The sequence below is a fragment of the Nanorana parkeri genome, unplaced genomic scaffold (genome assembly GCF_000935625.1).
Source record: "Nanorana parkeri isolate BGI_ZX_2015 unplaced genomic scaffold, ASM93562v1 scaffold2339, whole genome shotgun sequence".
NCBI lineage: Eukaryota > Metazoa > Chordata > Amphibia > Anura > Dicroglossidae > Nanorana > Nanorana parkeri.
The window spans coordinates 76,487-99,708 of NW_017308607.1; the positions used below are offsets into that span (position 1 = coordinate 76,487).

Below are 23,222 nucleotides of genomic sequence, written 5' to 3' on the forward strand. Positions count from 1 at the left end.
CCAAAGTTGCCTCTGAAGAAACGCCGGCCCGGGTAGCTATGAAGACACCTGCGTAATATGGATTGGAAACACCGAGAATAAAAAAATCTTCACGAGTAGGCCCGCAAACCATGCAAGATCTGAAGACGAAGCATCCGACCTCCTCCTAGGACACTAACAAAACACTGATGCATGATGGGTAGGGAAGGGTTCTACAAGGGCTGCCTTACAACTTTCCTGTTTGCCAGTGTCCAACCTCCTGTAGGTGGCAGCATAACCCGACTGTAATAGAATTTCAGTGTCTCTCAAAGGTTGATGGAGAAATACAAACAGCCAATGAGAACCAGTTTCTATTAGGACTATTTCCTGGCTAACCATGGAAGTGTTATAGACGATGACATCATCACTGAGCCGAATACGGGGGACGCGGTGGTGATGGCTGACGAAGGAAGTGTTATAGATGATGATATCACCGCTGAGCTGAATATGGGGACACGGTGCTGATGGCTGACAATGGAAGTGTTATAGATGATGACATCACCCCTGAGCTGAATACGGGGGACACGGTGCTGATGGCTGACGAAGGAAGTGTTATAGATGATGACATCACAACTGAGCCGAATACAGGGGACGCGGTGCTGATGGCTGACAACGGAAGTGTTATAGATGATGACATCACCGCTGAGCTGAATACGGGGGACACGGTGCTGATGGCTGACAATGGAAGTGTTATAGATGATGACATCACCACTGAGCCGAATACGGGGGACACAGTGCTGATGGCTGACAACGGAAGTGTTATAGATGATGACATCACCGCTGAGCTGAATACGGGGGACACAGTGCTGATGGCTGACAACGGAAGTGTTATAGATGATGACATCACCGCTGAGCCGAATACGGGGGACAATACTGATGGCTCAGCAGCGGCACCATGGTGTTGTCAGCCTGACAAAGGAAACGAGGCCACCGTGGGAGGCCTGGCAGGATCAACATGTAACAAATGGGACAATGTTACCAAATGAAACATTCCGTATGAAAAGGACATTTTCTATTCAGGACGGAGTTCCGCTTTAAGGTGCACAGGTCTTGCTTAGCCTGACAACATAGCACACTCCTATACATACGGAACTAGAGAGCTTTACACAACTGCCCCCTCCTAGAAGTCATGGGGTGCCCCGTTGGGTGCGACCACCTTTGACCTCTGTGTGTATGGGGCCATCTTCGTGCAGCACTCCATCACAGCCTTTCTTTGACTTCTAGCGCGGCGGCTCCTCTCACACGCGGTTCCGTTGTAATGTCATGACGGCGTGTTTACCTGCTCGCTGCACAGCTCTGCAAAATCTGCTGAGAACTCACCAATAAAACACAATAAAAAAATAAATCGCTTTTGTATTATTTTGAAGGAGTTTGTGAAGTGTGAGACTTTCTTGTGGGTTTGCTTCCTGTCAGCGCCGGCAGTCCTGCATGTGATCTCGGGTAAATCTTTTTTTTCATGTCTGTTTGATTTGGCAGGATGTTAAAGGAGGCATGCAGCATCGTGAGACACAGATGAAACCACAAGATACTGTTAATAAGAAAAACAAGGCGGGGGGGTGGGGGGTGCACGCCGTCACATTTAAGAGCAGATTTATGAAAATGTCTACACGGGGGTCACTATGACGCAGAGACGTGTCCTTCCAAACTTCACACACACTAGTGGTCCTGTGCTAGAAAAGCATTGCAGCCGAGGTCGGTTGTAGCTCTGTTACTGCTCTATGCAAATATCATTTCCCAAATGTTCTGACACCATGGAGACAAGAGCAGCAACCTACCTACCCCACTGCAACATGGGCAGTACACCAGCTCTATCCTTTAAATCTGACCTCCGTCCTTCCCTTCAGTCTTCTATCTGACCTCCGTCCTTCCCTTCAGTCTTCTATCTGACCTCCGTCCTCCCCTTCAGTCTTCTATCTGACCTCCGGCCTCCCTTCAGTCTTATATCTGACCTCTGTCCTTCCCTTCAGTCTTCTATCTGACCTCCGTCCTCCCCTTCAGTCTTCTATCTGACCTCTGTCCTCCCCTTCAGTCTTCTATCTGACCTCCGTCCTCCCCTTCAGTCTTCTATCTGACCTCCGGCCTCCCCTTCAGTCTTCTATCTGACCTCCGTCCTTCCCTTCAGTCTTCTATCTGACCTCCGGCCTCCCTTCAGTCTTCTATCTGACCTCCGTCCTCCCCTTTAGTCTTCTATCTGACCTCTGTCCTCCCCTTCAGTCTTCTATCTGACCTCCGTCCTCCCCTTCAGTCTTCTATCTGACCTCCGTCCTCCCCTTCAGCCTCATATCTGACCTCCGCCCTTTTACAAATTACACTGTTCCAGCTACGTCTCTGGAAAAGAGAAGAGGGGAACCGATTCTGTAGATCTGTTTTGGGATGCCAACACTACTCCTCCACAGAGTACAGTAAGGCCCCTTTCACATGTGCTGATCGGGGGGGTACATGGATCCCCTCCTGATCGGAAGTCACCGCTGTGTGTCTTGCGATGGAGGAAAATACTGAAGTGACCCCCATGTCGGTCCACGCCCTTGGTTCTGAACTGGTGGGTCGTGACCCAAAAGTGGGTCGCCGTGTGCCTTCCACTTTTCTATGCGAGAGGCTCCTCGGCCTCCCCCTAGCGTAGCAATATCGGTTGTTGCGCTAAGCAGACATTCAGAATATGCTGCCCGGCGCCGTGTGTCAGCTTGAGCAGGGATGGGCTGGAGCTATGGCCGCAGGGGAGCTTCATCCATACATGCGTTGCTTACAGTCCCCTCATGTGACCTACAGAGGTGCCTGTACCGGAGTGATGTCACATTCTGGCTCCCGGCACCTCTACAGGGTGCACAAGGGAGTTGCATAAGCAATGCATGTATGGATGGAGCTCCGTCACAGTACAGCACTGGACCCCAAGCTGAGGATCGCACGGATCGCCCACACCGGAACGCAGGATACCGCAATGTAGTGCGTTCCATTGCAGTGCGACTTGTGTCGCCACCTAATGTCCAAGGACAAATGTGGGTCCTGAGGTTACACAGGTTGAGAACCGCTGATCTATGGGGAGTCGGTTGTAAAGGGACGTGCGTCTGCGTACATCAGATAACCCCCAATCCGGTATGATCAGGTCCGTTGAAACGGAACACTGTTCTGCTTGTCTTTCCGGACCTGGTTAGAGTCGGGGTACCTGGGTATAAAGGGACGCCGGTCCGTTCAGACCCAACTGCCCATAGACTAGCATTGGGCACTCGATCGGGTCAGACCACCTGTGTGAAAGGGGCCTTAGTGACCCCGTCACCCTATAACAGGAAGTGTGTTACCTGCAGCATCGCCAAGTGATAATAAAGAAAAACAAGAAAAAATTAAAAACGAATGCGGCCGCCACCTCTGAGGACGGCTGAGCCGCCATATATATGACATTTGCGTTCTCGGGTTCGGATACGTTTTCAGCACCGCGAGCTGCGCGAGACGCAGAGAAGAATGTCCCACCTTCATAGGGGTGCTCCATGCCTTCCTCCACCTCCATGGAATCATCCGGCTGCAGTTGCAGAGACGCATCTCCCACCGCCTCCACCAGCTCACTGAAGAAGTCGGCCAGCTGAGTGCAGCCCTGCAGCAGGATGTACCGGTCCTGGCGGTTGGTGAAGTACGAGTCGCTGAGGTTCGCTCTGGGAAAGAACAAAAAATGTTCAGTGAAGGTGAATGCGTTAGCCGACAATACAACACGATAAACGCTGAGGGAGATATTAGTCTGGTGTACAACGCTACAGCCGGGGAGGTGACATTCAGGGGGAAAACAACAAAAGGACAGTATGCAATGTTTGCTTGCTTTGTCCGTCTAACTGGAAGTCTTCTGTGCACATGAACCTCTATTGGGAAACAAACCGGAAGAGTGAAAACAAAGTCCCCCATTGCCGCGCAGGAGGAAGAAAAGTCCAAATTCATCATTCCAGTCAGTAAATGTTTTACTTACATGTTTCCCCCACAGACCTTGTTATGGTAAAATGTGTATTAGAAGGAAACACGTTGCAAAACAAACAATTCGGCTGCCACTGCGGACCTTCCGCTGAAAATACTGACTGCCTGGATGTTAAAGGGTAAGTGGACTTTAAAACAAAGTCCATTTATCCCCTTGGCTCCTGTACCCCGACCTAAACTAACCCACCCCTCCCCCTCCACAGATGCATCGTTACCTCCATCCGTGTGCAGGAGCTTCCTGTATTAAGACCAGTCACTGCTGCTCTCTTTGTGCAGGGTGACTGGTCTTGTCTCCGCCCCCTCCTGGAATAAAGACCGCTCACTGCTGCTCTCTCTCCTTATGCAGGGTGACTGGTCCTGTCTTCGCCCCCTCCTGTAATAAAGACCGCTTACTGCTGCTCTCCTTGTGCAGGATGGCTGGTCTTGTTCCCGCCCCCTCCTGTAGTTTTCTGCAGGCAGCTTGTAGTGGCTGGGGCCTGCTGGGTCCCTCCTACAGCTCTGCTCTCATCATAGGCTAGGATCAGGCGAGTATAATTTTCTTTTTATACCTAGACAAAAACAAGCAGCGATCCCTTGCAGTGCAGAGGTAGCCCCACAGCAGGGGATAAGAATGTTTTACTCGGAGTTCTGCTTTAAATAAAAGTTCTTGTGCCCAGAGGTGAGCTTGAAACCATATCTAAACCCATATGACAAAAATATATTATCACTGCAGCTCACTAGTCCTCAGATGTGGTGGCTGCATTCGTTTTCTTTCTTCTCAGGTTAGGTACAATTTCGGCAAGTACAGAATAATTCCTGTGTCATGGAGATGGAGGAAGTGTTTGCAGTCCAAATCAGGAAAGCATTTAAAAGTTCAAAGAGTTTTACCCCATGTGTGGCGCTCGTCAGAAGCGGGGCGAGTTGCGGTACTTGGTGGGTACCCCGTATGTGACTAGAATTTGGGGAGAATTTCTGTGTGGAAAGTTTGAAGGTGGGGGGGGGTTGTTTACCCCCCTTCACTTTCCTTGCGGTGAGTTACAGAATTTCCTCCTTTTCTTACTCGCCCACCTTATCTCACCTTGCCGTATTTGTGTTTACATTTGTCCCATCTGGTTGGACCTCCACACCACCCATCCTAAGAGGGACCGTCTTCCCCCTTGCTCCACTCCACCTCACGGCCTTTATCGACCTACCATAGGTGAGTACATCACCTACCCCTCTCATCCAACTTCGCCACATTTATTGCGCCAGGTAGTGGCGCTTCCGTTCCCCAATTTTTGTTTCAAATCAGGAAAGCAGTCTAAAGGTGACAACGCTGCTCCTCCATATGGACACAGTACAGTGAGTGAGCGTCGTCATCCTAGTACAGGAAGTGTGTTAACCTACAGGATCACCGGATGGAAAAGAAAACGAATGCGGCCGCCACCTCTGAGGACGGGGAAGCTGCAATATTTTTGTTCTTGGGCTTGGATACCCTTCCAGGCAATATTGGCCACAACGGCTCAGCCTGACTGGCAGCATTGTCAGAAGGAAGTGAGTAATGAAGGCCGTAATGTTTATGTCACCATAGGCTTCCTTTAAGGAAAGAGATAATACGCAGAGAGATACGTCCACCTCGGGGGCAGTGCTGGGAAACGTTTACATAAGGGTTTTGTAACACAAGATGTTCTATAATTAGGTTTCTGTATGCGAGCTGCGTGTTTCCACTCGTTACATTCCGATAATTACATTTATCATTCGGGGTGCCGCCCAACATTTCTAATTGGATTATTTATTACGAGCTTATCATTTATTATGAGAAATGTATTTAGGAGGGAGTGAGAGCATTGCACTGCGGGCTATGTCAGGTAATGGATATGGTAATAGTTGTACTTCAAAGCGAGCAGCTCAGTATTTGCACATTCTAACCTATATATATATATGTGATGTGAATGTGCAACTATGTAAAGTGCTGCGTAAATTGTCGGCACTATATATATAGTGTAATGTAAATGGGTAAGCCGTATTAGTCCAGTATATATATATATATATATTAGGGATGCACAGATACTTTCCGAGTACCAGTGCAGATACTTGGCATTTTCAGGAGAACTCCCAGGGTTGCAGCCGGGACCTGGCTCTGGCTCTCCACCACCGTCCAGAAATCATCAGTCTGTTTTGTTTTAGAAAAACTGTCACATGACAATAAACAAAAATGTATCAGTACTCGTACTCGCAAAACTGGTATCTGTGCATCCCTTTATTTATAAAAACAAAATCATACATTAAAACAGAGATGTACAAATCCCGGGAGCTCCGTGTGCTCCTTACACATGACATCCGCCTCCTAATTTTTGAATTTTCCTCTAGTGTAGTCCTGGAGCTCAAATGTATCGGTACATGTACTTGGTATCTGTGCAACACTAATATATATATATAGTGTAATGTAAATGGGTAAGCCGTATTAGTCCAGTATATATATATATATATATTAGGGATGCACAGATACTTTCCGAGTACCAGTGCAGATACTTGGCATTTTCAGGAGAACTCCCAGGGTTGCAGCCGGGACCTGGCTCTGGCTCTCCACCACCGTCCAGAAATCATCAGTCTGTTTTGTTTTAGAAAAACTGTCACATGACAATAAACAAAAATGTATCAGTACTCGTACTCGCAAAACTGGTATCTGTGCATCCCTTTATTTATAAAAACAAAATCATACATTAAAACAGAGATGTACAAATCCCGGGAGCTCCGTGTGCTCCTTACACATGACATCCGCCTCCTAATTTTTGAATTTTCCTCTAGTGTAGTCCTGGAGCTCAAATGTATCGGTACATGTACTTGGTATCTGTGCAACACTAATATATATATATAGTGTAATGTAAATGGGTAAGCCGTATTAGTCCAGTATATATGTAATATATATACATAGATTTTACAAGCGATTGCGGCGACATCACCGCGATCACCTGTAAATGTACGAGCGGATTCCCCACAAGGCAGCTGCCGCCCCTCTGCGCCCTGCCGCCCCGAGGCCGGGCCTCGGTGGCCTTGTGGGAAATCCGGGCCTGCTTGTTGCAAGAATTGACTCCATAGCCAGGTCCTGAAACTGTAGCATGGCTGGGTCCGGGACATGTCCGCTCGCTGATTGGACAATGAATGAGCAGCAGCACACTGATGAGTCAACGCCCCCTTGTTCCCTACTCTTTTCACGGGAACCTGTGCTTTGCCCATACAGTACCAAATTACATTGTTTCATAAAGAGACCCTGTCACTTTGTGCATTCAGGTCCTCAGTAGAAGATACCTGCAGCAGGAACTAGAGTCTTCTGCCTGCTTGCAATCCAGTTGGGCACAAGGGTGCTCCGGTGCTGCACTCCACCTGCCACACAGGATCTGAGGTCCATCTAGGTCAGGGGCAGCCAAACTCCGGCCCTCCAGCTGTGGTGGAACTACAAATTCCATGAGGCATTGAAAGATTCTCACAGCCACGACTCCCGGAAAGAGATGCATCATGGGATATGTAGTTTCACCACAGCTGGAGGGCCGGAAGGTTTGGCTACCCATGATCTAGGTGCGCGGACTTCTCCTCTCAGTGCATGGACTACTGGTTGAGAAGAGCTGGTTCCCAAGGCACTGTTCTTCAGAGAAACAGTATGAGCGAGGCTAAGACTTTCCGCGGGGACCAGACTACCTCCCCTGTCGCATGATGGATTCCCACTCCTTCCTGGTGGCGAAAGCATGGCAACCTGCCCAGAAACATGCCCCCCTGACGTGGCAGGAACTACCTATTCTGAGAAGCCAGACGGTAGCCCCGAAGAAGAAGGCTCTTCAGTGAGTGATGCCCCCTGGATACAGGGTAACGAATCTATCCCAGTTGCCAGAAGAGGCTGAAGAATCACAGCAGGGACTACCTGGTCCATAGAAACAGACCCGTCGGCTTGCTTAGAGCTGTGACTACAGAGAAGGGGGCTAAAATAGGCCAGAAAAAAAGAGAAACCTTGAAGAAAACCCCCCCCAACACCCTAACTAAGGAGAACTATGGGGGAAAGCCCTAACCCCATAGTTCTCCTTTAATTCCTCCGGTAATCAAAAAGGATCTCGGGGTACACCAGCTGTGAACCTTTTTAGGAAGGGTTTAGGCTGGAAAACCTCACCCACAGGTCACAGAGGGTTCCCAACACTGCAACATGGTGAATCCTGCAGGTGATGGGCCCATCGGTAAGGTACATAGAGCCGACTCTTGTCACAGGAGTTTGTATGAGCATTCCACAAGAGGGTCGGTGTGTATGGGGGGACACTGAGGGTCCGGGAATGAAACGGTCAGAGCTGGTCCCAGATGACCTTGTAGATCAGGGAGTCACTCAAGAGAGGAGTCCCAAGGATGGGGGAATTTTCCTGAGGGAAAGACTAGAGGCCCAGCTCCAGAAAATGGACACATGGGCTGGGCAATGGGACAAAGGGGTGGGAGGAACTCGGGGAGACTGGGGAAGGTGCATTAATCTGCACAGTAGCACAGAGGAGACAAGACGAAGCCAACCTCTCAGGGTCCTAGAGGCAAAGTATTAGACAGAGGACCCAAAACCAATGCATTGGTTCTGAGGAAGGAGGTGTGTCCTCTGAAACGCGTCAACCATGAAGTGTTTGCAGCTTGTCGGCTGTGCCGGAACTCGATGATTTTAGTGTCTGTGTTCGCTGATACATACTATATGCCTGTTAGCTCCAATTCTTTTGCGAGTATGTTTTCAACTCTCTTGATATCGTTTTATTAAAGCGTTTCTACACGATGGAGGCGCTATTTTTGCTTTTTATTTCCGTTATTGTGGTCGCCCCCAGACCAGCGTGAGCTGCCTTCAGAGTGCATCAGTTTACCTTTCCTACACAGGTATTCGTGCTGGCGCCTGTGGTGTTAAAGGAGAACTATGGGGTCAAGGCTTTTCCCCCATAGTTCTCCTTAGGGTAACGGGAGGACACAAACTAGCGTATACTTGCGATATACTGAGACGCCGCAGCTGAAGCGGATCCTGACAATTCTGTCTGGATCCGCCCAGCTGTGTGAGTGACAGCTGGCTCTGCCTACCTAGAGCCAGCTGTACCCGCCCCCTCCCCCGTCCGTTCCGCCAGTCAGCGCTGGAGGATCGGAGGGGGGAATCCAGTCACTCCCCTGTACCGGCTTTCTGCTGTGACAGGATGGAGAGGTGAATAAGCGCCGGTATGTGTTCGCTCACCTCCCGATCTACTGAGCCGACCTGTGACAGTCTCATTGTCTATGAGGATGAGTGAAAAGCACCCCCCCCTCATAGTTCTCCTTTAACTCTTTGTATGTTTTCAGGAACTCCCCGCCAGCTCCTCCCACCAGCCATGATCTGCTGACCATTACATAAAGAAACACAGGACCCATTCATGCTCAACTCCCTGATTGGTGACGGACCACTAGGCCCCGCCTGTATACCCTTCAACCAATGACAATGCCTGAATCGAGAGTCTCTCTGCAGTCGTGCCTCTGGTGCTCTTACCCACTAAGGATGACGTTGTCATCGAACAGATAGACCTTTATGTGCTGCAGTCCGATGGTCTCATTGAACCTCTCTGGCGTCAGTGCTCGCAGGAGGCCGCGCAGGTTGGGTGTATGGAAGAAGGAGGCGCTATTTTTGCTTTTTATTTCCGTTATTGTGGTCGCCCCCAGACCAGCGTGAGCTGCCTTCAGAGTGCATCAGTTTACCTTTCCTACACAGGTATTCGTGCTGGCGCCTGTGGTGTTAAAGGAGAACTATGGGGTCAAGGCTTTTCCCCCATAGTTCTCCTTAGGGTAACGGGAGGACACAAACTAGCGTATACTTGCGATATACTGAGACGCCGCAGCTGAAGCGGATCCTGACAATTCTGTCTGGATCCGCCCAGCTGTGTGAGTGACAGCTGGCTCTGCCTACCTAGAGCCAGCTGTACCCGCCCCCTCCCCCGTCCGTTCCGCCAGTCAGCGCTGGAGGATCGGAGGGGGGAATCCAGTCACTCCCCTGTACCGGCTTTCTGCTGTGACAGGATGGAGAGGTGAATAAGCGCCGGTATGTGTTCGCTCACCTCCCGATCTACTGAGCCGACCTGTGACAGTCTCATTGTCTATGAGGATGAGTGAAAAGCACCCCCCCCTCATAGTTCTCCTTTAACTCTTTGTATGTTTTCAGGAACTCCCCGCCAGCTCCTCCCACCAGCCATGATCTGCTGACCATTACATAAAGAAACACAGGACCCATTCATGCTCAACTCCCTGATTGGTGACGGACCACTAGGCCCCGCCTGTATACCCTTCAACCAATGACAATGCCTGAATCGAGAGTCTCTCTGCAGTCGTGCCTCTGGTGCTCTTACCCACTAAGGATGACGTTGTCATCGAACAGATAGACCTTTATGTGCTGCAGTCCGATGGTCTCATTGAACCTCTCTGGCGTCAGTGCTCGCAGGAGGCCGCGCAGGTTGGGTGTATGGAAGAGGGACACGCGCACTCGCTCCGGGTATTTGCGCAGCAGGGGAAGCAGCATGCTGCGGGAATTCTTCTTACCTGGAATTAAAAATGTCACAGAAAGTTTAATAAACATGACTCCACGCACCGGCTTCAAATGACAGACCTGCAATTTAAAAGGACACCTCCACCTTTGACCCCGTCACCGGACCATTCATTTCAACAGCAGTCCTATAAGATGATTTGGGCATTTGACACATTTCAGGCCTGTTATTTACCTGTAAAATCCTCTCTCGTGCTGACATCCAAAAGCCCCGAGAATGCTACTGGGAGCCGCCATCTTGGATGTGATGTCAGCAGCCTCAGTAACTTTATTGTATTCCCCTTCGCTCCTCCCCCACCTGCTACAGGGAGGGATGGAGAAGCTGGGCCAGCACAGACAGTACACTTTCAGAAGAGGAGAGGGCCATGGCATTCATGGAGGGAGGGGGCTGTGCTTGGGATGCGACTTTCTTCAAGTAGTTAAATATCTGTAACCTTCCGTCTCCGACTTCAGACAACAAATCAAAATCCATCTGCGACCTGCTAATGTTATACAGGAACCTCTCTATCTGTGCTGAAGGAAGAGAGACTTTCTGGTTACAGATTTATAAAACCAGATGCAGCCAAATTCACTACGGTTCTCCTGAGCCTTCAGGGTGGGGCAGCAGTCTCTTGTCACATGATTCAACTCCCTCTCTTGGAACTTCAGAGGATGCTGCTCTGAACCTGGAAATGCTCGGCTTGCATTTCAATAAATAAAACACCCACAATTGTGAGAATTCAGCAAGACAGATGGAAGAAGAGAGGGACAGAAGAGAGGGACAGAAGAGAGGGACAGAAGAGAGGGACAGAAGAGAGGGACAGAAGAGAGGGACAGAAGAGAGGGACAGAAGAGAGGGACAGAAGAGAGGGACAGAGCGGGAAGAAGGAGAGGGACAGAGAGGGAAGAAGAGAGGGACAGAGAGGGAAGAAGGAGAGGGACAGAGAGGGAAGAAGAGAGGGACAGAGAGGGAAGAAGGAGAGGGACAGAGAGGGAAGAAGAGAGGGACAGAGAGGGAAGAAGGAGAGGGACAGAGAGGGAAGAAGAGAGGGACAGAGAGGGAAGAAGGGAGGGACAGAGAGGGAAGAAGGAGAGGGACAGAGAGGGAAGAAGGAAGGGACAGAGAGGGAAGAAGAGAGGGAAGAAGAGAGGGAAGAAGAGAGGGAAGAAGAGAGGGAAGAAGAGAGGGAAGAAGAGAGGGAAGAAGAGAGGGAAGAAGAGAGGGAAGAAGAGAGGGAAGAAGAGAGGGAAGAAGAGAGGGAAGAAGAGAGGGAAGAAGAGAGGGAAGAAGAGAGGGAAGAAGAGAGGGAAGAAGAGAGGGAAGAAGAGAGGGAAGAAGAGAGGGAAGAAGAGAGGGAAGAAGAGAGGGAAGAAGAGAGGGAAGAAGAGAGGGAAGAAGAGAGGGAAGAAGAGAGGGACAGAGAGGGAAGGGCAGTACCCTGAGCCAATCAGGGCTCTACTGGTCACATGATGTGGTCAGCCTAAAACTGAACATAAGTAGAAGTTTTATTTTTTGGGGAGTGACAGGGTCAGGTTAGGTGCCTGGAGCAGGAACAGTTCTGGTCAGCCAAAGCAAACGATGAGATTCTGCCTTTCATCTTAAAGAGCATGTAAATGTTCAAAAAAAAAGACTTCAAACAACTCAAAATAGGCATTTACACACTTCATATTAACAAAGAAGAGGTGACTGGATCATTGTAGTAACTGGAATCGGATTTAGGTTTCAGCTCTTTTGTTTTCCGCTGGTAATCAGGCAAACAGCGCACTTCCTGTTTCTGGGTGTCTACGCTCACTCCTCCACTGTGGAAGTGACAGGACATTGCATTTCTGGCAGGATCAACAGGCCTTTCTGGTACCCGCAGAAAAAGTTCTTAGCCTGAAAAAAGAAAACTAATGCAGCCACCACACCTAACCTAAGAACTGGTGAGCTGCAGAATAATAGATTTTAGTTTGTTGGGTTTTCGATACACATGAAGACACTGGATCAGCGTAACAGCCAGCGGTCTCCGAGGGAAGTGAGTAATGGAAGACGGATTTTTTTTCCCCGTGATAGGTTTCCTTTAAGGAAAAAGACGCACGCAGAGTGATGCGTCCACCTCGGGGCAGTGCTGGGAAATGTTTACATACGGGTTCTGTAATGGAAGATGTTCTGGGATAGTTGAAATACTCCAACAGCACGGCAGAATAAAAAGGTGAATCAGGTTTGCAGCCAACAAGAAGAGTTCGCGCACATTGGGCCCGATGAACTAGCGGCGGCGCGAGAGACCGCAACTGGAAACCGATGTGCAATGTTTTGCTTCAACTTATCTATTATGTGGCAGTGACCCCACTTTAGAGTCCTGTGCGCCATCTGAGCACCCAAACTGTATGTTGTACAAATTGTGTCATTGACGCCGAATGTCACAAAGAGGGATTTTCCTATTTCTGACGCGCGTCGCATTCCACAGGAACGCGCAATGCGAGTCATTGTTTATTTGGCGCACTGGTATAAATGATCCAATCCGTGCTGTGCAGCGCCGCCGATAGTTTATCAGGCCCGGTGTGTTTGATGGAAACATAGGTGAAGGTTGAGATTGTACATGATACAGGCTGTGTGCCACCGTCCTCTTATGTGATGAGAGAGTGTTCTCAGCGATTACCATCTGCCTGCCTGTTATCACATCAGAGGGAGGTGCCACAAACCTGCTGCGGGGGCCGCCACTGACCCCGCGATCCTCGGGTGTAGTCCAGCAGTATAGACACTTGCAGGCCTTCCGGCTCTGTATTGTACAGCGCGTCTTCTATGCAGTCCACCTGGCAAGAGAAAAAGGTTGGAGGACAAAGATTTCCGAGTGCCAACTAACGTCAAAATTCAATATCTGAAATTTAGCTTTAATAAAAGGTGACGTTAAACCAAAAACGCGTTCATTCATTTCCATAGAATAGAAAAGGTTTGCCAGGTTTTTATTACCATGTTATTTATAGGGAGAGTTTTCCCATGGGAACCAGACCATTGAATACAATGGGATTTTCATGTTTGAGCGTTTGTCGAGCGTAGAACGCGCTACAAAACGTTCAGGTGTGAACGAGGGCTAAAGGAGAGCTCTGAGGCGAGTGATTTACACTCATGCTCATAGTTCGGGGCGACGTGCGACACTGAAAATGACACAGGTCGGCTCTATTGATCGGGAAGTGAGCGAACGCATACCGCCGCTCGCTCACTTCCTGATCATTTACCTGCTAGATAGGCAGAGCCCGCTGTCAATCAGCCAGTATTGTCTGGATCTGTCCCGGCTGCAGCGCTCTCAGTATATAGTGAGCAATAGCCCTCTATATACTGAGCTTTGGGTCACGGGAGGAGGTTGGTATATGTCCTCCTGTGACCCTAAGGCCTTGTTCACACCCAGCGCAGAGCTGCTGCAGACCGGAGCAAAACTGCGTCCAATGTATTCCAATGGTATTTTTTGCTCCAGTTCACATCACAGCGTGCAGTTCCAGAGCAGGTGAAAAAACTGCAGCAGGCCCTATTTTACCTGCTCTGGATCTGCAAACGCATCAAAAACGCATGCAAATGCCTGGAACGCACTGAAAGCCTATTTTAAAAACTTTTTTTTAAAAAGGCAAGAACGCATCAAAAACTTGTCGAAAACATATCTAAAAGACTAGCGTGCGTGTGCAGAAACCTCACCGGATCTGCTCTGCATTTGGTGTGAACAAGGCCTCGAGAGAACTATGGCATAAAAAGGTTACCTCCATAGTTCTCTTTCAACCACTTGAGGATATTCATTGTTAAAAGATGCATCCCTAAAAAATCTTCAACAAAGTATTTCGGACGCATCTTTTACACCCAGCCACTACCTACCTGCAGCCGCTCTGCCGCTATTACTGGCAATATCCGGCTGCCAAAATGACAGCCGCTGATTGCTTTGTGTTGCGTCAAAAAATGTAAAATGACACTGGGAGATAGTCTGCAAGTAAATACAATGAATCCTTCTATTGTTTCATTGTGTTTACTATTCCATCCATACTTAGACCAAAGGTGTGGCCCTTCATCTGTATATGACATCACATAACAAAAGCTTACCACTTTGTTTGTTTAAATAAAATGTATTCCTCTTATTAACCCCTCACTAACTCCTAGTTACTCTAATCGCTCCTAATTATTTCCTTCTTCCATCGTTTTAGTCTCACTTTGGACAGGACAAATGATACAATACAATTTATACTGTACACATTTTATAATTGCCCGTGTCCCAATTCTGGACATTTCCCATTTCTAGCGGCACCAGAATTGGAATCTTCCGAGTGCGGCAGAGATTTACAGCGGTTCCAATCCTCCACATCATATAAAATAAATACATAAAATCGAGTTTTGGTAAAATTCAGACGTCCGTGTCATAAAATAAGATTAAACACTTGAATGGCGTCCATTGCTAAATGTAAAATGACTGCGTGTAAAGCCTTTCTATATCCCTCAGATGTTTCAAATTGCTGCTCACCAGCTCTTGCTCCAGCGGGCCGGTCCCGAGGTACAGCGACGCCATAGTTATCCGCTTCTTAGCAGCCTTCACCTGGGACTGAGAGGGAATAAAGTAGAGTTTATGCCGCACTGGTTATCAGGAGAGAAGTAGTACATGGTTAATATAATAGTGGGAGCATTCAGAGGTCCGATGGTCTTACTGGAAGGATGTTTATATCTATAAGCAAGCTCTATGTCATACCAGGCAGAGCTTTGATTGCGCTAGTGTCCAGTCACATGACCCGTGCTTAGCCACTAGTGGGTCTCCGATGAAGCATCTTTGGGACAGATGTTCCATTAGTTTCTGCCAGTAGATGTCTCGTGCTCAAAAGTCTCCGGACATTGGATCCTCCGCAGTGCTGAGGTCAGGATGCCTGGGCATGCATCTGTGCGTGATGGAGGGAGACATATTCCAGTGTAACATTAAAGGAGAACTATGAGGTCAGGGCTTTTCCCCCATAGTTCTCCTTAGGGTAACGGGAGGACACAAACTAGCGTCCTCCCATCACCCTAAGCTCAGTATATAGGGAGCTACAGCTCGCGGTATACTGAGACGCCGCACCTGGAGCGGATCCCGACTTAGATGACAGGATCCGCCCAGCTGCGTGAGTGACAGCTGGCTCTGCCTACCTAGAGGCAAAGCCAGCTGTACCCGCCCCCTCCCCCGTCCGTTCCGCCAGTCAGCGCTGGCAGATCGGAGCGGGGAGAGGGGAATCCAGCCCCTCCCCCTGTCATGGCAGAGAGCCGTGACAGGATCGAGAGGTGAGTGAACGCCGGTATGTTTTCCCTCACCTCCCGATCTACTGAGCCGACCTGTGACAGTCTCATTGTCTCATTGTCACAGGTCGGCTTAGAACTATGAGGTGAGTGGAAATCACTCATGTCATAGTTCTCCTTTAACAATGGTCGTCACTGGAACCTGTATCGTCACCCTCCATGGAAATTCACTCAACCCCCCTAAGCACCACATACTGCCCTTTCCTTGGCTACCAGCTACTCATAGGAAGTGGGCAGAACTGTCGCAGTACCGTAGGAGAGCAGACCGAATCTGAAGCAGTTGCCCGTGGCAACCAATCAGCTTCTCTCTTCAGTTTGCTCAGTTACACTTTACAAATGAAAGAGAGAAGCTGATTGGTCGCCATGGGCAACTGCTCCAGTTTTGACAAATTCCCCCCCCCTCAAAGGAGGTTCCCCATCCTTTCCCCGGTCTAGTGTAGTGAGGAGGATGGAGGATGTTTAACCATCTCTGTTAGTGCTGCCGGCCCTAAGGCTGGGTTCACACCTAGGCGTATTGAATATGCGCGTTTATACCGCGATTCGCGGTTAATAAAAAGCGCGACAAACGCCCGTTTCCGAGGGCTACTTGGCTGTATCCCAATGGAAACGCGAGACCAAAACGCCCCAAAGAAGTACATGTACTTCTTTGGGCGTAGGCCGTTTTGTATCGCGTTCGGACGGGCGGAAATACGGCAAGGTGTGAACCAGACCCATTGAATACAATGGGATTTGAATGTTTGAGCGTTTTGTAGAGCGTTCGTCGAGCGTTGAACGCGCTACAAAACGTTCAGGTGTGAACCAGGCCTAATATCTGCCATTTTATTCATCGGTCTTCAGTTGTTTCAGTCATGGAGCCTCGGCATTAAAGCAATCTGCCTAGGACCACCCAATCCTCAACACTGACACCCACCCAACTAAGCATTTTAATATTTGCATAACTCCTCCCAAGAGCCAGCCCACTGCTTGCATCGGGGCTGAGGGCTCTCAAGAGGAGTACTGAGGCAGGGTGCTGCAATGTTTTCAGGAAGCGATGTACTGCACCCAGCCCGTGCTTGCACTGTACAGAGACGCACAGAGATAGATGACATCACTAGATCTGAAATAAGATATGTAATGAAAACATCTGACTAGTATGTTGATGAGGGGAGGAGGGAGGAAACAGGGACTGCATAATATAAGCAGTTTAAAGTTCATTTGTAGCATAAAGGGATCGGTGAGTTCTTATCTTTTTTATTGGTTGTTTTCAGTGGTTGTAAAGCTGTTCAGGAGCTGCTGGGAGATCAGCAGGATTTGTGCGTGCCATACGCAGTGGCGTAGCGGTTAGTGCTTCTGCCTTGCAGCACTGGGGGGTCCCCGGTTTAAATTCTAGTCAGAACACTATCTGCATGGAGTTTGCATGTTCTACCTGTGCTTCTGTGGGTTTCCTCCGGGTACTCTGGTTTCCTCCCCACACTCCAAAGGCATGCTGGGAGGTTAATTGGCTGCTGTCTAAATTTGCCCTTGTATATATGTACAGTGGGGCAAAAAAGTATTTAGTCGGCCACCAATTGTGCAAGTTCACATTTGTTCAAAATCCGCCGATTATGTGATTTTGTTTTCTCATTTTGTCTCTCATAGTTGAGGTCTCCCTATGATGCCAATTACAGGCCCAACTCATCTCATCAAGTGGTAGAACTTGCACAATTGGTGGCTGACTAAATACTTTTTTGCCCCACGGTATTTATATGTGTGATAGGGACCTTCGATTGTAAGCTCCTTGAGGGCAAGGACTGATCTGAATGTGCAACTATGTAAATTGTCAGCACTATATACCGTATTTTTCGCTGCATAAGGCGCACCTAGGGAGGGTTCTGTGTAGTTCCTGACAGCTGAGACAGGTGGCAACGCTGCGATTACAACGCCACGGTGTCCGTGATCACACAGAGCAGGCGAAGAACGGACATTCTTCGTCTGCTCTACGGGCTCTATAATAATGAGACACTAAGAGCGCAAATCCGGAATTGTAAATGGTGTGATTTTGGATATATGTAAAAAATGTTTTTTTTTTAAAATGAGGAACTTACTTGTGGTATCACAATAAATTGGCACTGTGCCCGGATCGGGCACAGTGGTGATTCTGGCGCTGCAAGGAGTGTTGGATAAAATTTGTTCAATTTCCAGTGGTCTCCAAGTGGCAGAGTAGGGCTGAAATAGGACTTTCTTTAGGGGTTGTTCATGGCGGCTGGGAATGGACATCTGTGCCGAAGGGCTGATGTGGAAGCTGCCTCTGGTCTTCGTTTGGTATATGTTCTAGATGTGGTGGAGTGGAAGTGACGGTCGGTTAGGAAGGGGAGTGCACGGGGCCGTGTACAGTGAGCAACGCGTTTCGAGGAGATCCTCTTTTTCAAGCTCGGAGATAGAAGGTGGTGGTGCTCCTCTGCCATGGTCACGGGTCCCCGAAAACCACGGCGGGGGAGGGGATTGGGGGGCCGGACAGGATCGCCGCTGCTCTTTTCATGCAAGTGATCTAATCACATCACTTGTATGAAAACAAATGCCGGCTCCACACTATACATTTAGCTCTGCTTTTCCGGAGCAGGGTTAAATGTACAAAAAAACTACTCGCCCGGCGCCCGAAACTGCATGTCCCGGGCGTCGGGCGATAGGAACTCCACACCCTGGGTACACTGTCAGCCCCGCCGCCTCAGCTCTCTCACATTTGCTCCATAAGACGCACGGACATTTTTGCCCGCCTTTTGGGGGGGGAGTGCGTTTTATAGAGCGAAAAAAACGGCAAATACCTGAAATAAATGAATACTTGAACTATCTTTATGGGCATTATGGATTATATAGCACAGAGCTCATTGAGGTTTATTGTTGATCAAAGTTACTGAGAGATCCTCGTTGTTATCTCTGGTCAAACCTCAGACTGATACATCACCCAGGAGGATTCCGGACTACTAGTCACCCTCAGAATATACGCAGGAAGATTTTTCATGAATGAATCACATATTCAGGCTTCCTAAACTGTGTCATTCTCCCCAGCGCATGCAGATATTAAGCAGGGGCGACTCTCCTCATTCCATCACCTCCGAGGGAATACTCACTTTCATGACCTGGTAGAACTCTGTTGGAGTGGAAAGTATCTTCACACTTGAGCTGGAGATGCCGAATTCCGGTACCAGGCTCCCGACCCATTGGAACCTGTGTGCGCTACGAGGGCAGACGCAGCCGACATTAGGAGGGCGCTGGGTGGCGGCTGGGGGAACCACAGGAGCCACAAGCGGAGCCAGAAGAAACAAGGGATTCCTAGAAAACACCAACATTTCATATTATCAATACATTGTAATTCATATCAATTGGCAATAAATATACAAACAGCTACAATCCGAACACCCCAAATATGTAACATATCCGAACACCCCAAATATGTAACATATCCGAACACCCCAAATATGTAACATATCCGAACACCCCAAATATGTAACATATCTGAACACCCCCAAAAAAGAACATAAACCAAAACATAATGGCAGTTTTTCCCCCCATTTAAACCCTTTCCTTGTCCATGCAATTCTCCGGCATGTTTAGTTATGGGGGAACATGTTACTCATTGCCCTTTTCCCATCTGTCAGAGCCGATGCCTCACAGTTGCCCCAGCAACGTCACATGGGAGCGGGAAAGATGCCCAGAAGGGGTTATTTTCCCCCCTGGCATCAGCGACCGTATAAAGCGGCGCAGGAGTGAGGAAAGAGAAGTATATACTGAAGTCGGAGTTAACGTGTATGGAAATGCTCGCTGTTCTCCTTGCTGGAGGGGAAGCTGCGCCGGAGGACCTGCAGTGCAAGGATCTCCCTGCTTCTCCTTCATCCATTCCGTGGATCTTTCTCCAACTCTCTGGCTGCTGTGTGATTATTCCTCCACCAGTCATCTGATCATCGGCACGATCAAGCAAAGTTCTCCTCCACCTAGATAGTCACCTCCACATAGAGACACCGTGCACAACAAGCCATGAAAGTCAGAAATAGGGAAATTAGCAGCTGCAGGGGGGGCCATAGACTGCATCAATATGCTCCCACTAGGAGATTCATATAGATAGAGCTAGGACCGCACTATGCAGAGGTGCCGTGACGGTGCGGCTTCTACATATTTTTGGCCAAAGGTTTGTGCAACTAAAACCTCTGCTTTTAACGTATACTGTTAGACAGGACTACAGAACACCTCCCTCTCCTCTCCATAACATGAGGGGGGGGGGGGGTGAGAGATGGGAGCAAGGTAAGTGATAACAGTGCAGGACAGGCAAAGAGCGCAGGAAGTCATCAGCTCACAAGATTTCTGACAGGATCAACAAGTGTAGAACAGATACAAACTCTTCCTAAGTTATATATTTAACAGACAAAAAGTGAGCAAATACGAGACGTTTATTGCCGGTTTACACGCTTTGAAGTAGGGCTGCGGAAATTAACGATTAATTACCCGATTAATCGAATTAAAATTCGATTAATCGAACACGAAAATTGTAATCATTAAAAGGAGAACTATGAGGGGGGAGCTTTTCACTCACCTCATAGTTCTAGCCGACCTGTGACAATGAGACTGTCACAGGTCGGCTCAGTAGATCGGGAAGTGAGAGAACACATACCGGCGTTCGCTCACCTCTCGATCCTGTCACGGCTCTCTGTCGTGACAGGGGGAGGGGCTGGATTCCCCCCTCCCCGCTCCGATCCTCCAGCGCTGACTGGCGGAACGGACGGGGGAGGGTACAGCTGGCTCTGCCTCTAGATAGGCGGAGCCAGCAGTCACTCAGGCAGCTGGGCGGATCCCGGCATAATCGTCGGGATCCGCTTCGGCTGCGGCGTCTCAGTATACTGCGAGCTGTAGCTCCCTATATACTGAGCTCTGGGTGACGGGAGGACGCTAGTTTGTGTCCTCCCGTTACCCTAAGGAGAACTATGGGGGAAAGCCCTGACCCCGTAGTTCTCCTTTAATCGAACACGAAAATTGTAATCATTAACAGCCCTACTTTGAGGACATCAGCTCCAATTATATTGCCGTCTTCATGGAGTCGGAGCCAAGAAACCGCTGAGAAAGTGGAGCCAATGTCCTTGTCCTACATCTGCGTGTTGTTCACGGATGAAGCGGGAAACCCGATTGGCTGCCAGTTCCATTTTTGATTCCACTTATCAGAAGCCGGCACTATTGTACATTTCCAGACAAAAGGGAAATATTCAGTTTCATCTTTTCGGGATCTTCTGCTTTCAGATTTCTAAAATGTCTCCCTTTATAAAGAAATGCCGGAGGTTCCCGGTAAGGTTCTCGGGGTGTGGGGGTTGGAAACGTATCAGATATTTGGGAAGTCCCGTAGTTTCTTCTATTAGTCGCATTACCAGCTGCTGAGAAACATAAGTGAAAGGAGGAACCTGCGACGCAGACGGAGGAGGAAGAGAAGGTCGGCTATTCCCCGTAACTGGCCAGAATGATGAAATCATCACACAGATAACGCTTGGAGTGTCCCCGGCAGGGAAATGCTGGACACAGGAAGTCCACTGAAACCTGCCCCATACACACTGGTTACAGCATCAGCAACGAGGGTTCCGTGAGCACATCAGCCGAATGTTAATGGCCTTGTTCACACCAAATGCAGAGCAGATCCGCTCAGGTTTCTGCACACGCAGTGCACTGGGTTATGCCGCGTTTTTGATGCGTTCCGGGCTGTTTTAGTTTAACATGGGCTTTCAGTGCATTCCAGGCAGTTGCATGCGTTTTGATACGTTTGCATGCGTTCCAGAGCAGGTAAAATAGGGCTTGCAGCTTTTTCACCCTCTCTGGCACTGCACGCTGCGATGTGAACTGGAGCAAAAAATACCATAGGAATACATTGGACGCAGTTTTGATCCGGTCTGCACCTGCTCTGGTCTGGATCTGCTCCATGCTTGGTGTCCTAGATAAGATTCCGACCCAGGACCCAGAGCTGCAAGGCTCGGTGCTGAGCTGGGTCACATGAAGCGCTGGGTCAATGTAATGACGTGACATCGTTCTCCTGTGAGACAAGGATGGCTTGATGATGTACTTCCGGGGGCGTGTCCTTGACACCCAGGGCCTCACAGGAAGTGGGTTGAATGGCACTGGCCATTATTCAACCCTGAAGATGACTAGTGATAGGCTCGGGCGTGTTTCGCAGCTCCACGTGCCGAGCCCGCCAGGAAGCTGACAGCGCCAATCACAGGCACTGAGACATTTCCCGATATCTGCAGCTGCGGACCGGGAAAATGTCTCAGTACCGGGGATTGGCGCTGCGGCGCTGTCAGCTTCCTGGCGGGCTCGGCACGTGGAGCTGCTAACACGCCCGAGCCCATCCTTACTGTTTACACACACCGCAGGGCAACGTGCTGCTGCGCGGGAACCTGGATGGAGCGCCCACATTGATCACTCCCAGGACTGCGGCTAACGATTATTTTCATATCGATTAGTCAGCCGATTATTAACTTCGATGAATCGGATAAAATTTGTACAAATGAATACCGTCGTTTATGTAATGGCGCAAGGGAGGCGTGGCCGAGGCCGAAGGGGGGCCGGGCAAGAGAAGGCTCGAGGCGGCAGCTGAGGAATGGGCCGGGCAAGAGGCGACGGGAGCGGAGGAGCGGAAGCACAGATGGAACCTGGCAGCAGCGGAGGTAAGAGGAAGGGCAGCGGGGGAAAAGTCAGCAGTCTCTACTCCCCGCTGGTGCCGGCTTCAGTGGTCCGTGTCCCCGCTGCCTCTGCCGGTGCAGGCGGGGATTGAAAGGGACACAGTCCGCTGCAGCCAGCACCAGCGCAGAGGAGGAGCGGAGGTAACTAATCGGAAATCAACTAATCGATGATGAGCATAGTTGCCAACGATTCTCATTATCGATTTAATCGATTGGTTGTTGCAGCCCTGTTCACTACCAAAAAAATGAAAACAGTGACAGCTCCGGGTCACAATGCACTATGGGCCCTAAAGGATCCCAAAAGAAACTCTGTTTTTGCCTCTTAAAACATTTGGGCTCTGAACTGTGTTTCACCAAATACTGTCACCCAGTGCATGAAATATGACACTATCAAAGTTATAGGCCATCTCAGGGCAACGGTCTCCCATCTCAGGGCAACGGTCTCCCATCTCAGGGCAACCCTCTTCTATCTCCAGGTAAACTTCTCCCCTTTCCACCCATTACCGTTTGGAAATTCAGATAGCAGTGGGCTGCGGCTATCAGAATACAATAGCCGGCAAGGAAAATTCCTCCATCTTTAGCGCGAATGGGGGAACGGCCTATTTCTAAGCCTCCACTGCAAGCATTAGACATTAAATGTAACCAGTTTTATCCCTGAAGCCGTTTGGCCGCATTTTCCTGCCGAACAGAAAACAACACTGTAACAAAATGAAGGTTTTATAAGAAATTCCAATGACAATAATAGCGCAAATTGAATCCCCCGCTGCCCGCAACCCTCTAATGGGCCTTTAATGAAACACTATAATGACAA

The 23,222-nt window shown here is 49.2% G+C and overlaps 1 protein-coding gene across 1 annotated transcript in view; it reads right to left on the reverse strand.

Moving 5' to 3' along the window:
• The window catches only part of PGS1 (phosphatidylglycerophosphate synthase 1), a 73,782-nt gene that overhangs the window by 26,707 nt on the left and 23,853 nt on the right, over positions 1-23,222 (reverse strand). The window contains 5 exon segments of the mRNA XM_018573334.1: positions 3,481-3,659; positions 10,296-10,485; positions 13,174-13,261; positions 14,947-15,024; positions 18,830-19,031. Of these exon segments, the coding sequence (XP_018428836.1) occupies positions 3,481-3,659; positions 10,296-10,485; positions 13,174-13,261; positions 14,947-15,024; positions 18,830-19,031 (737 nt within the window).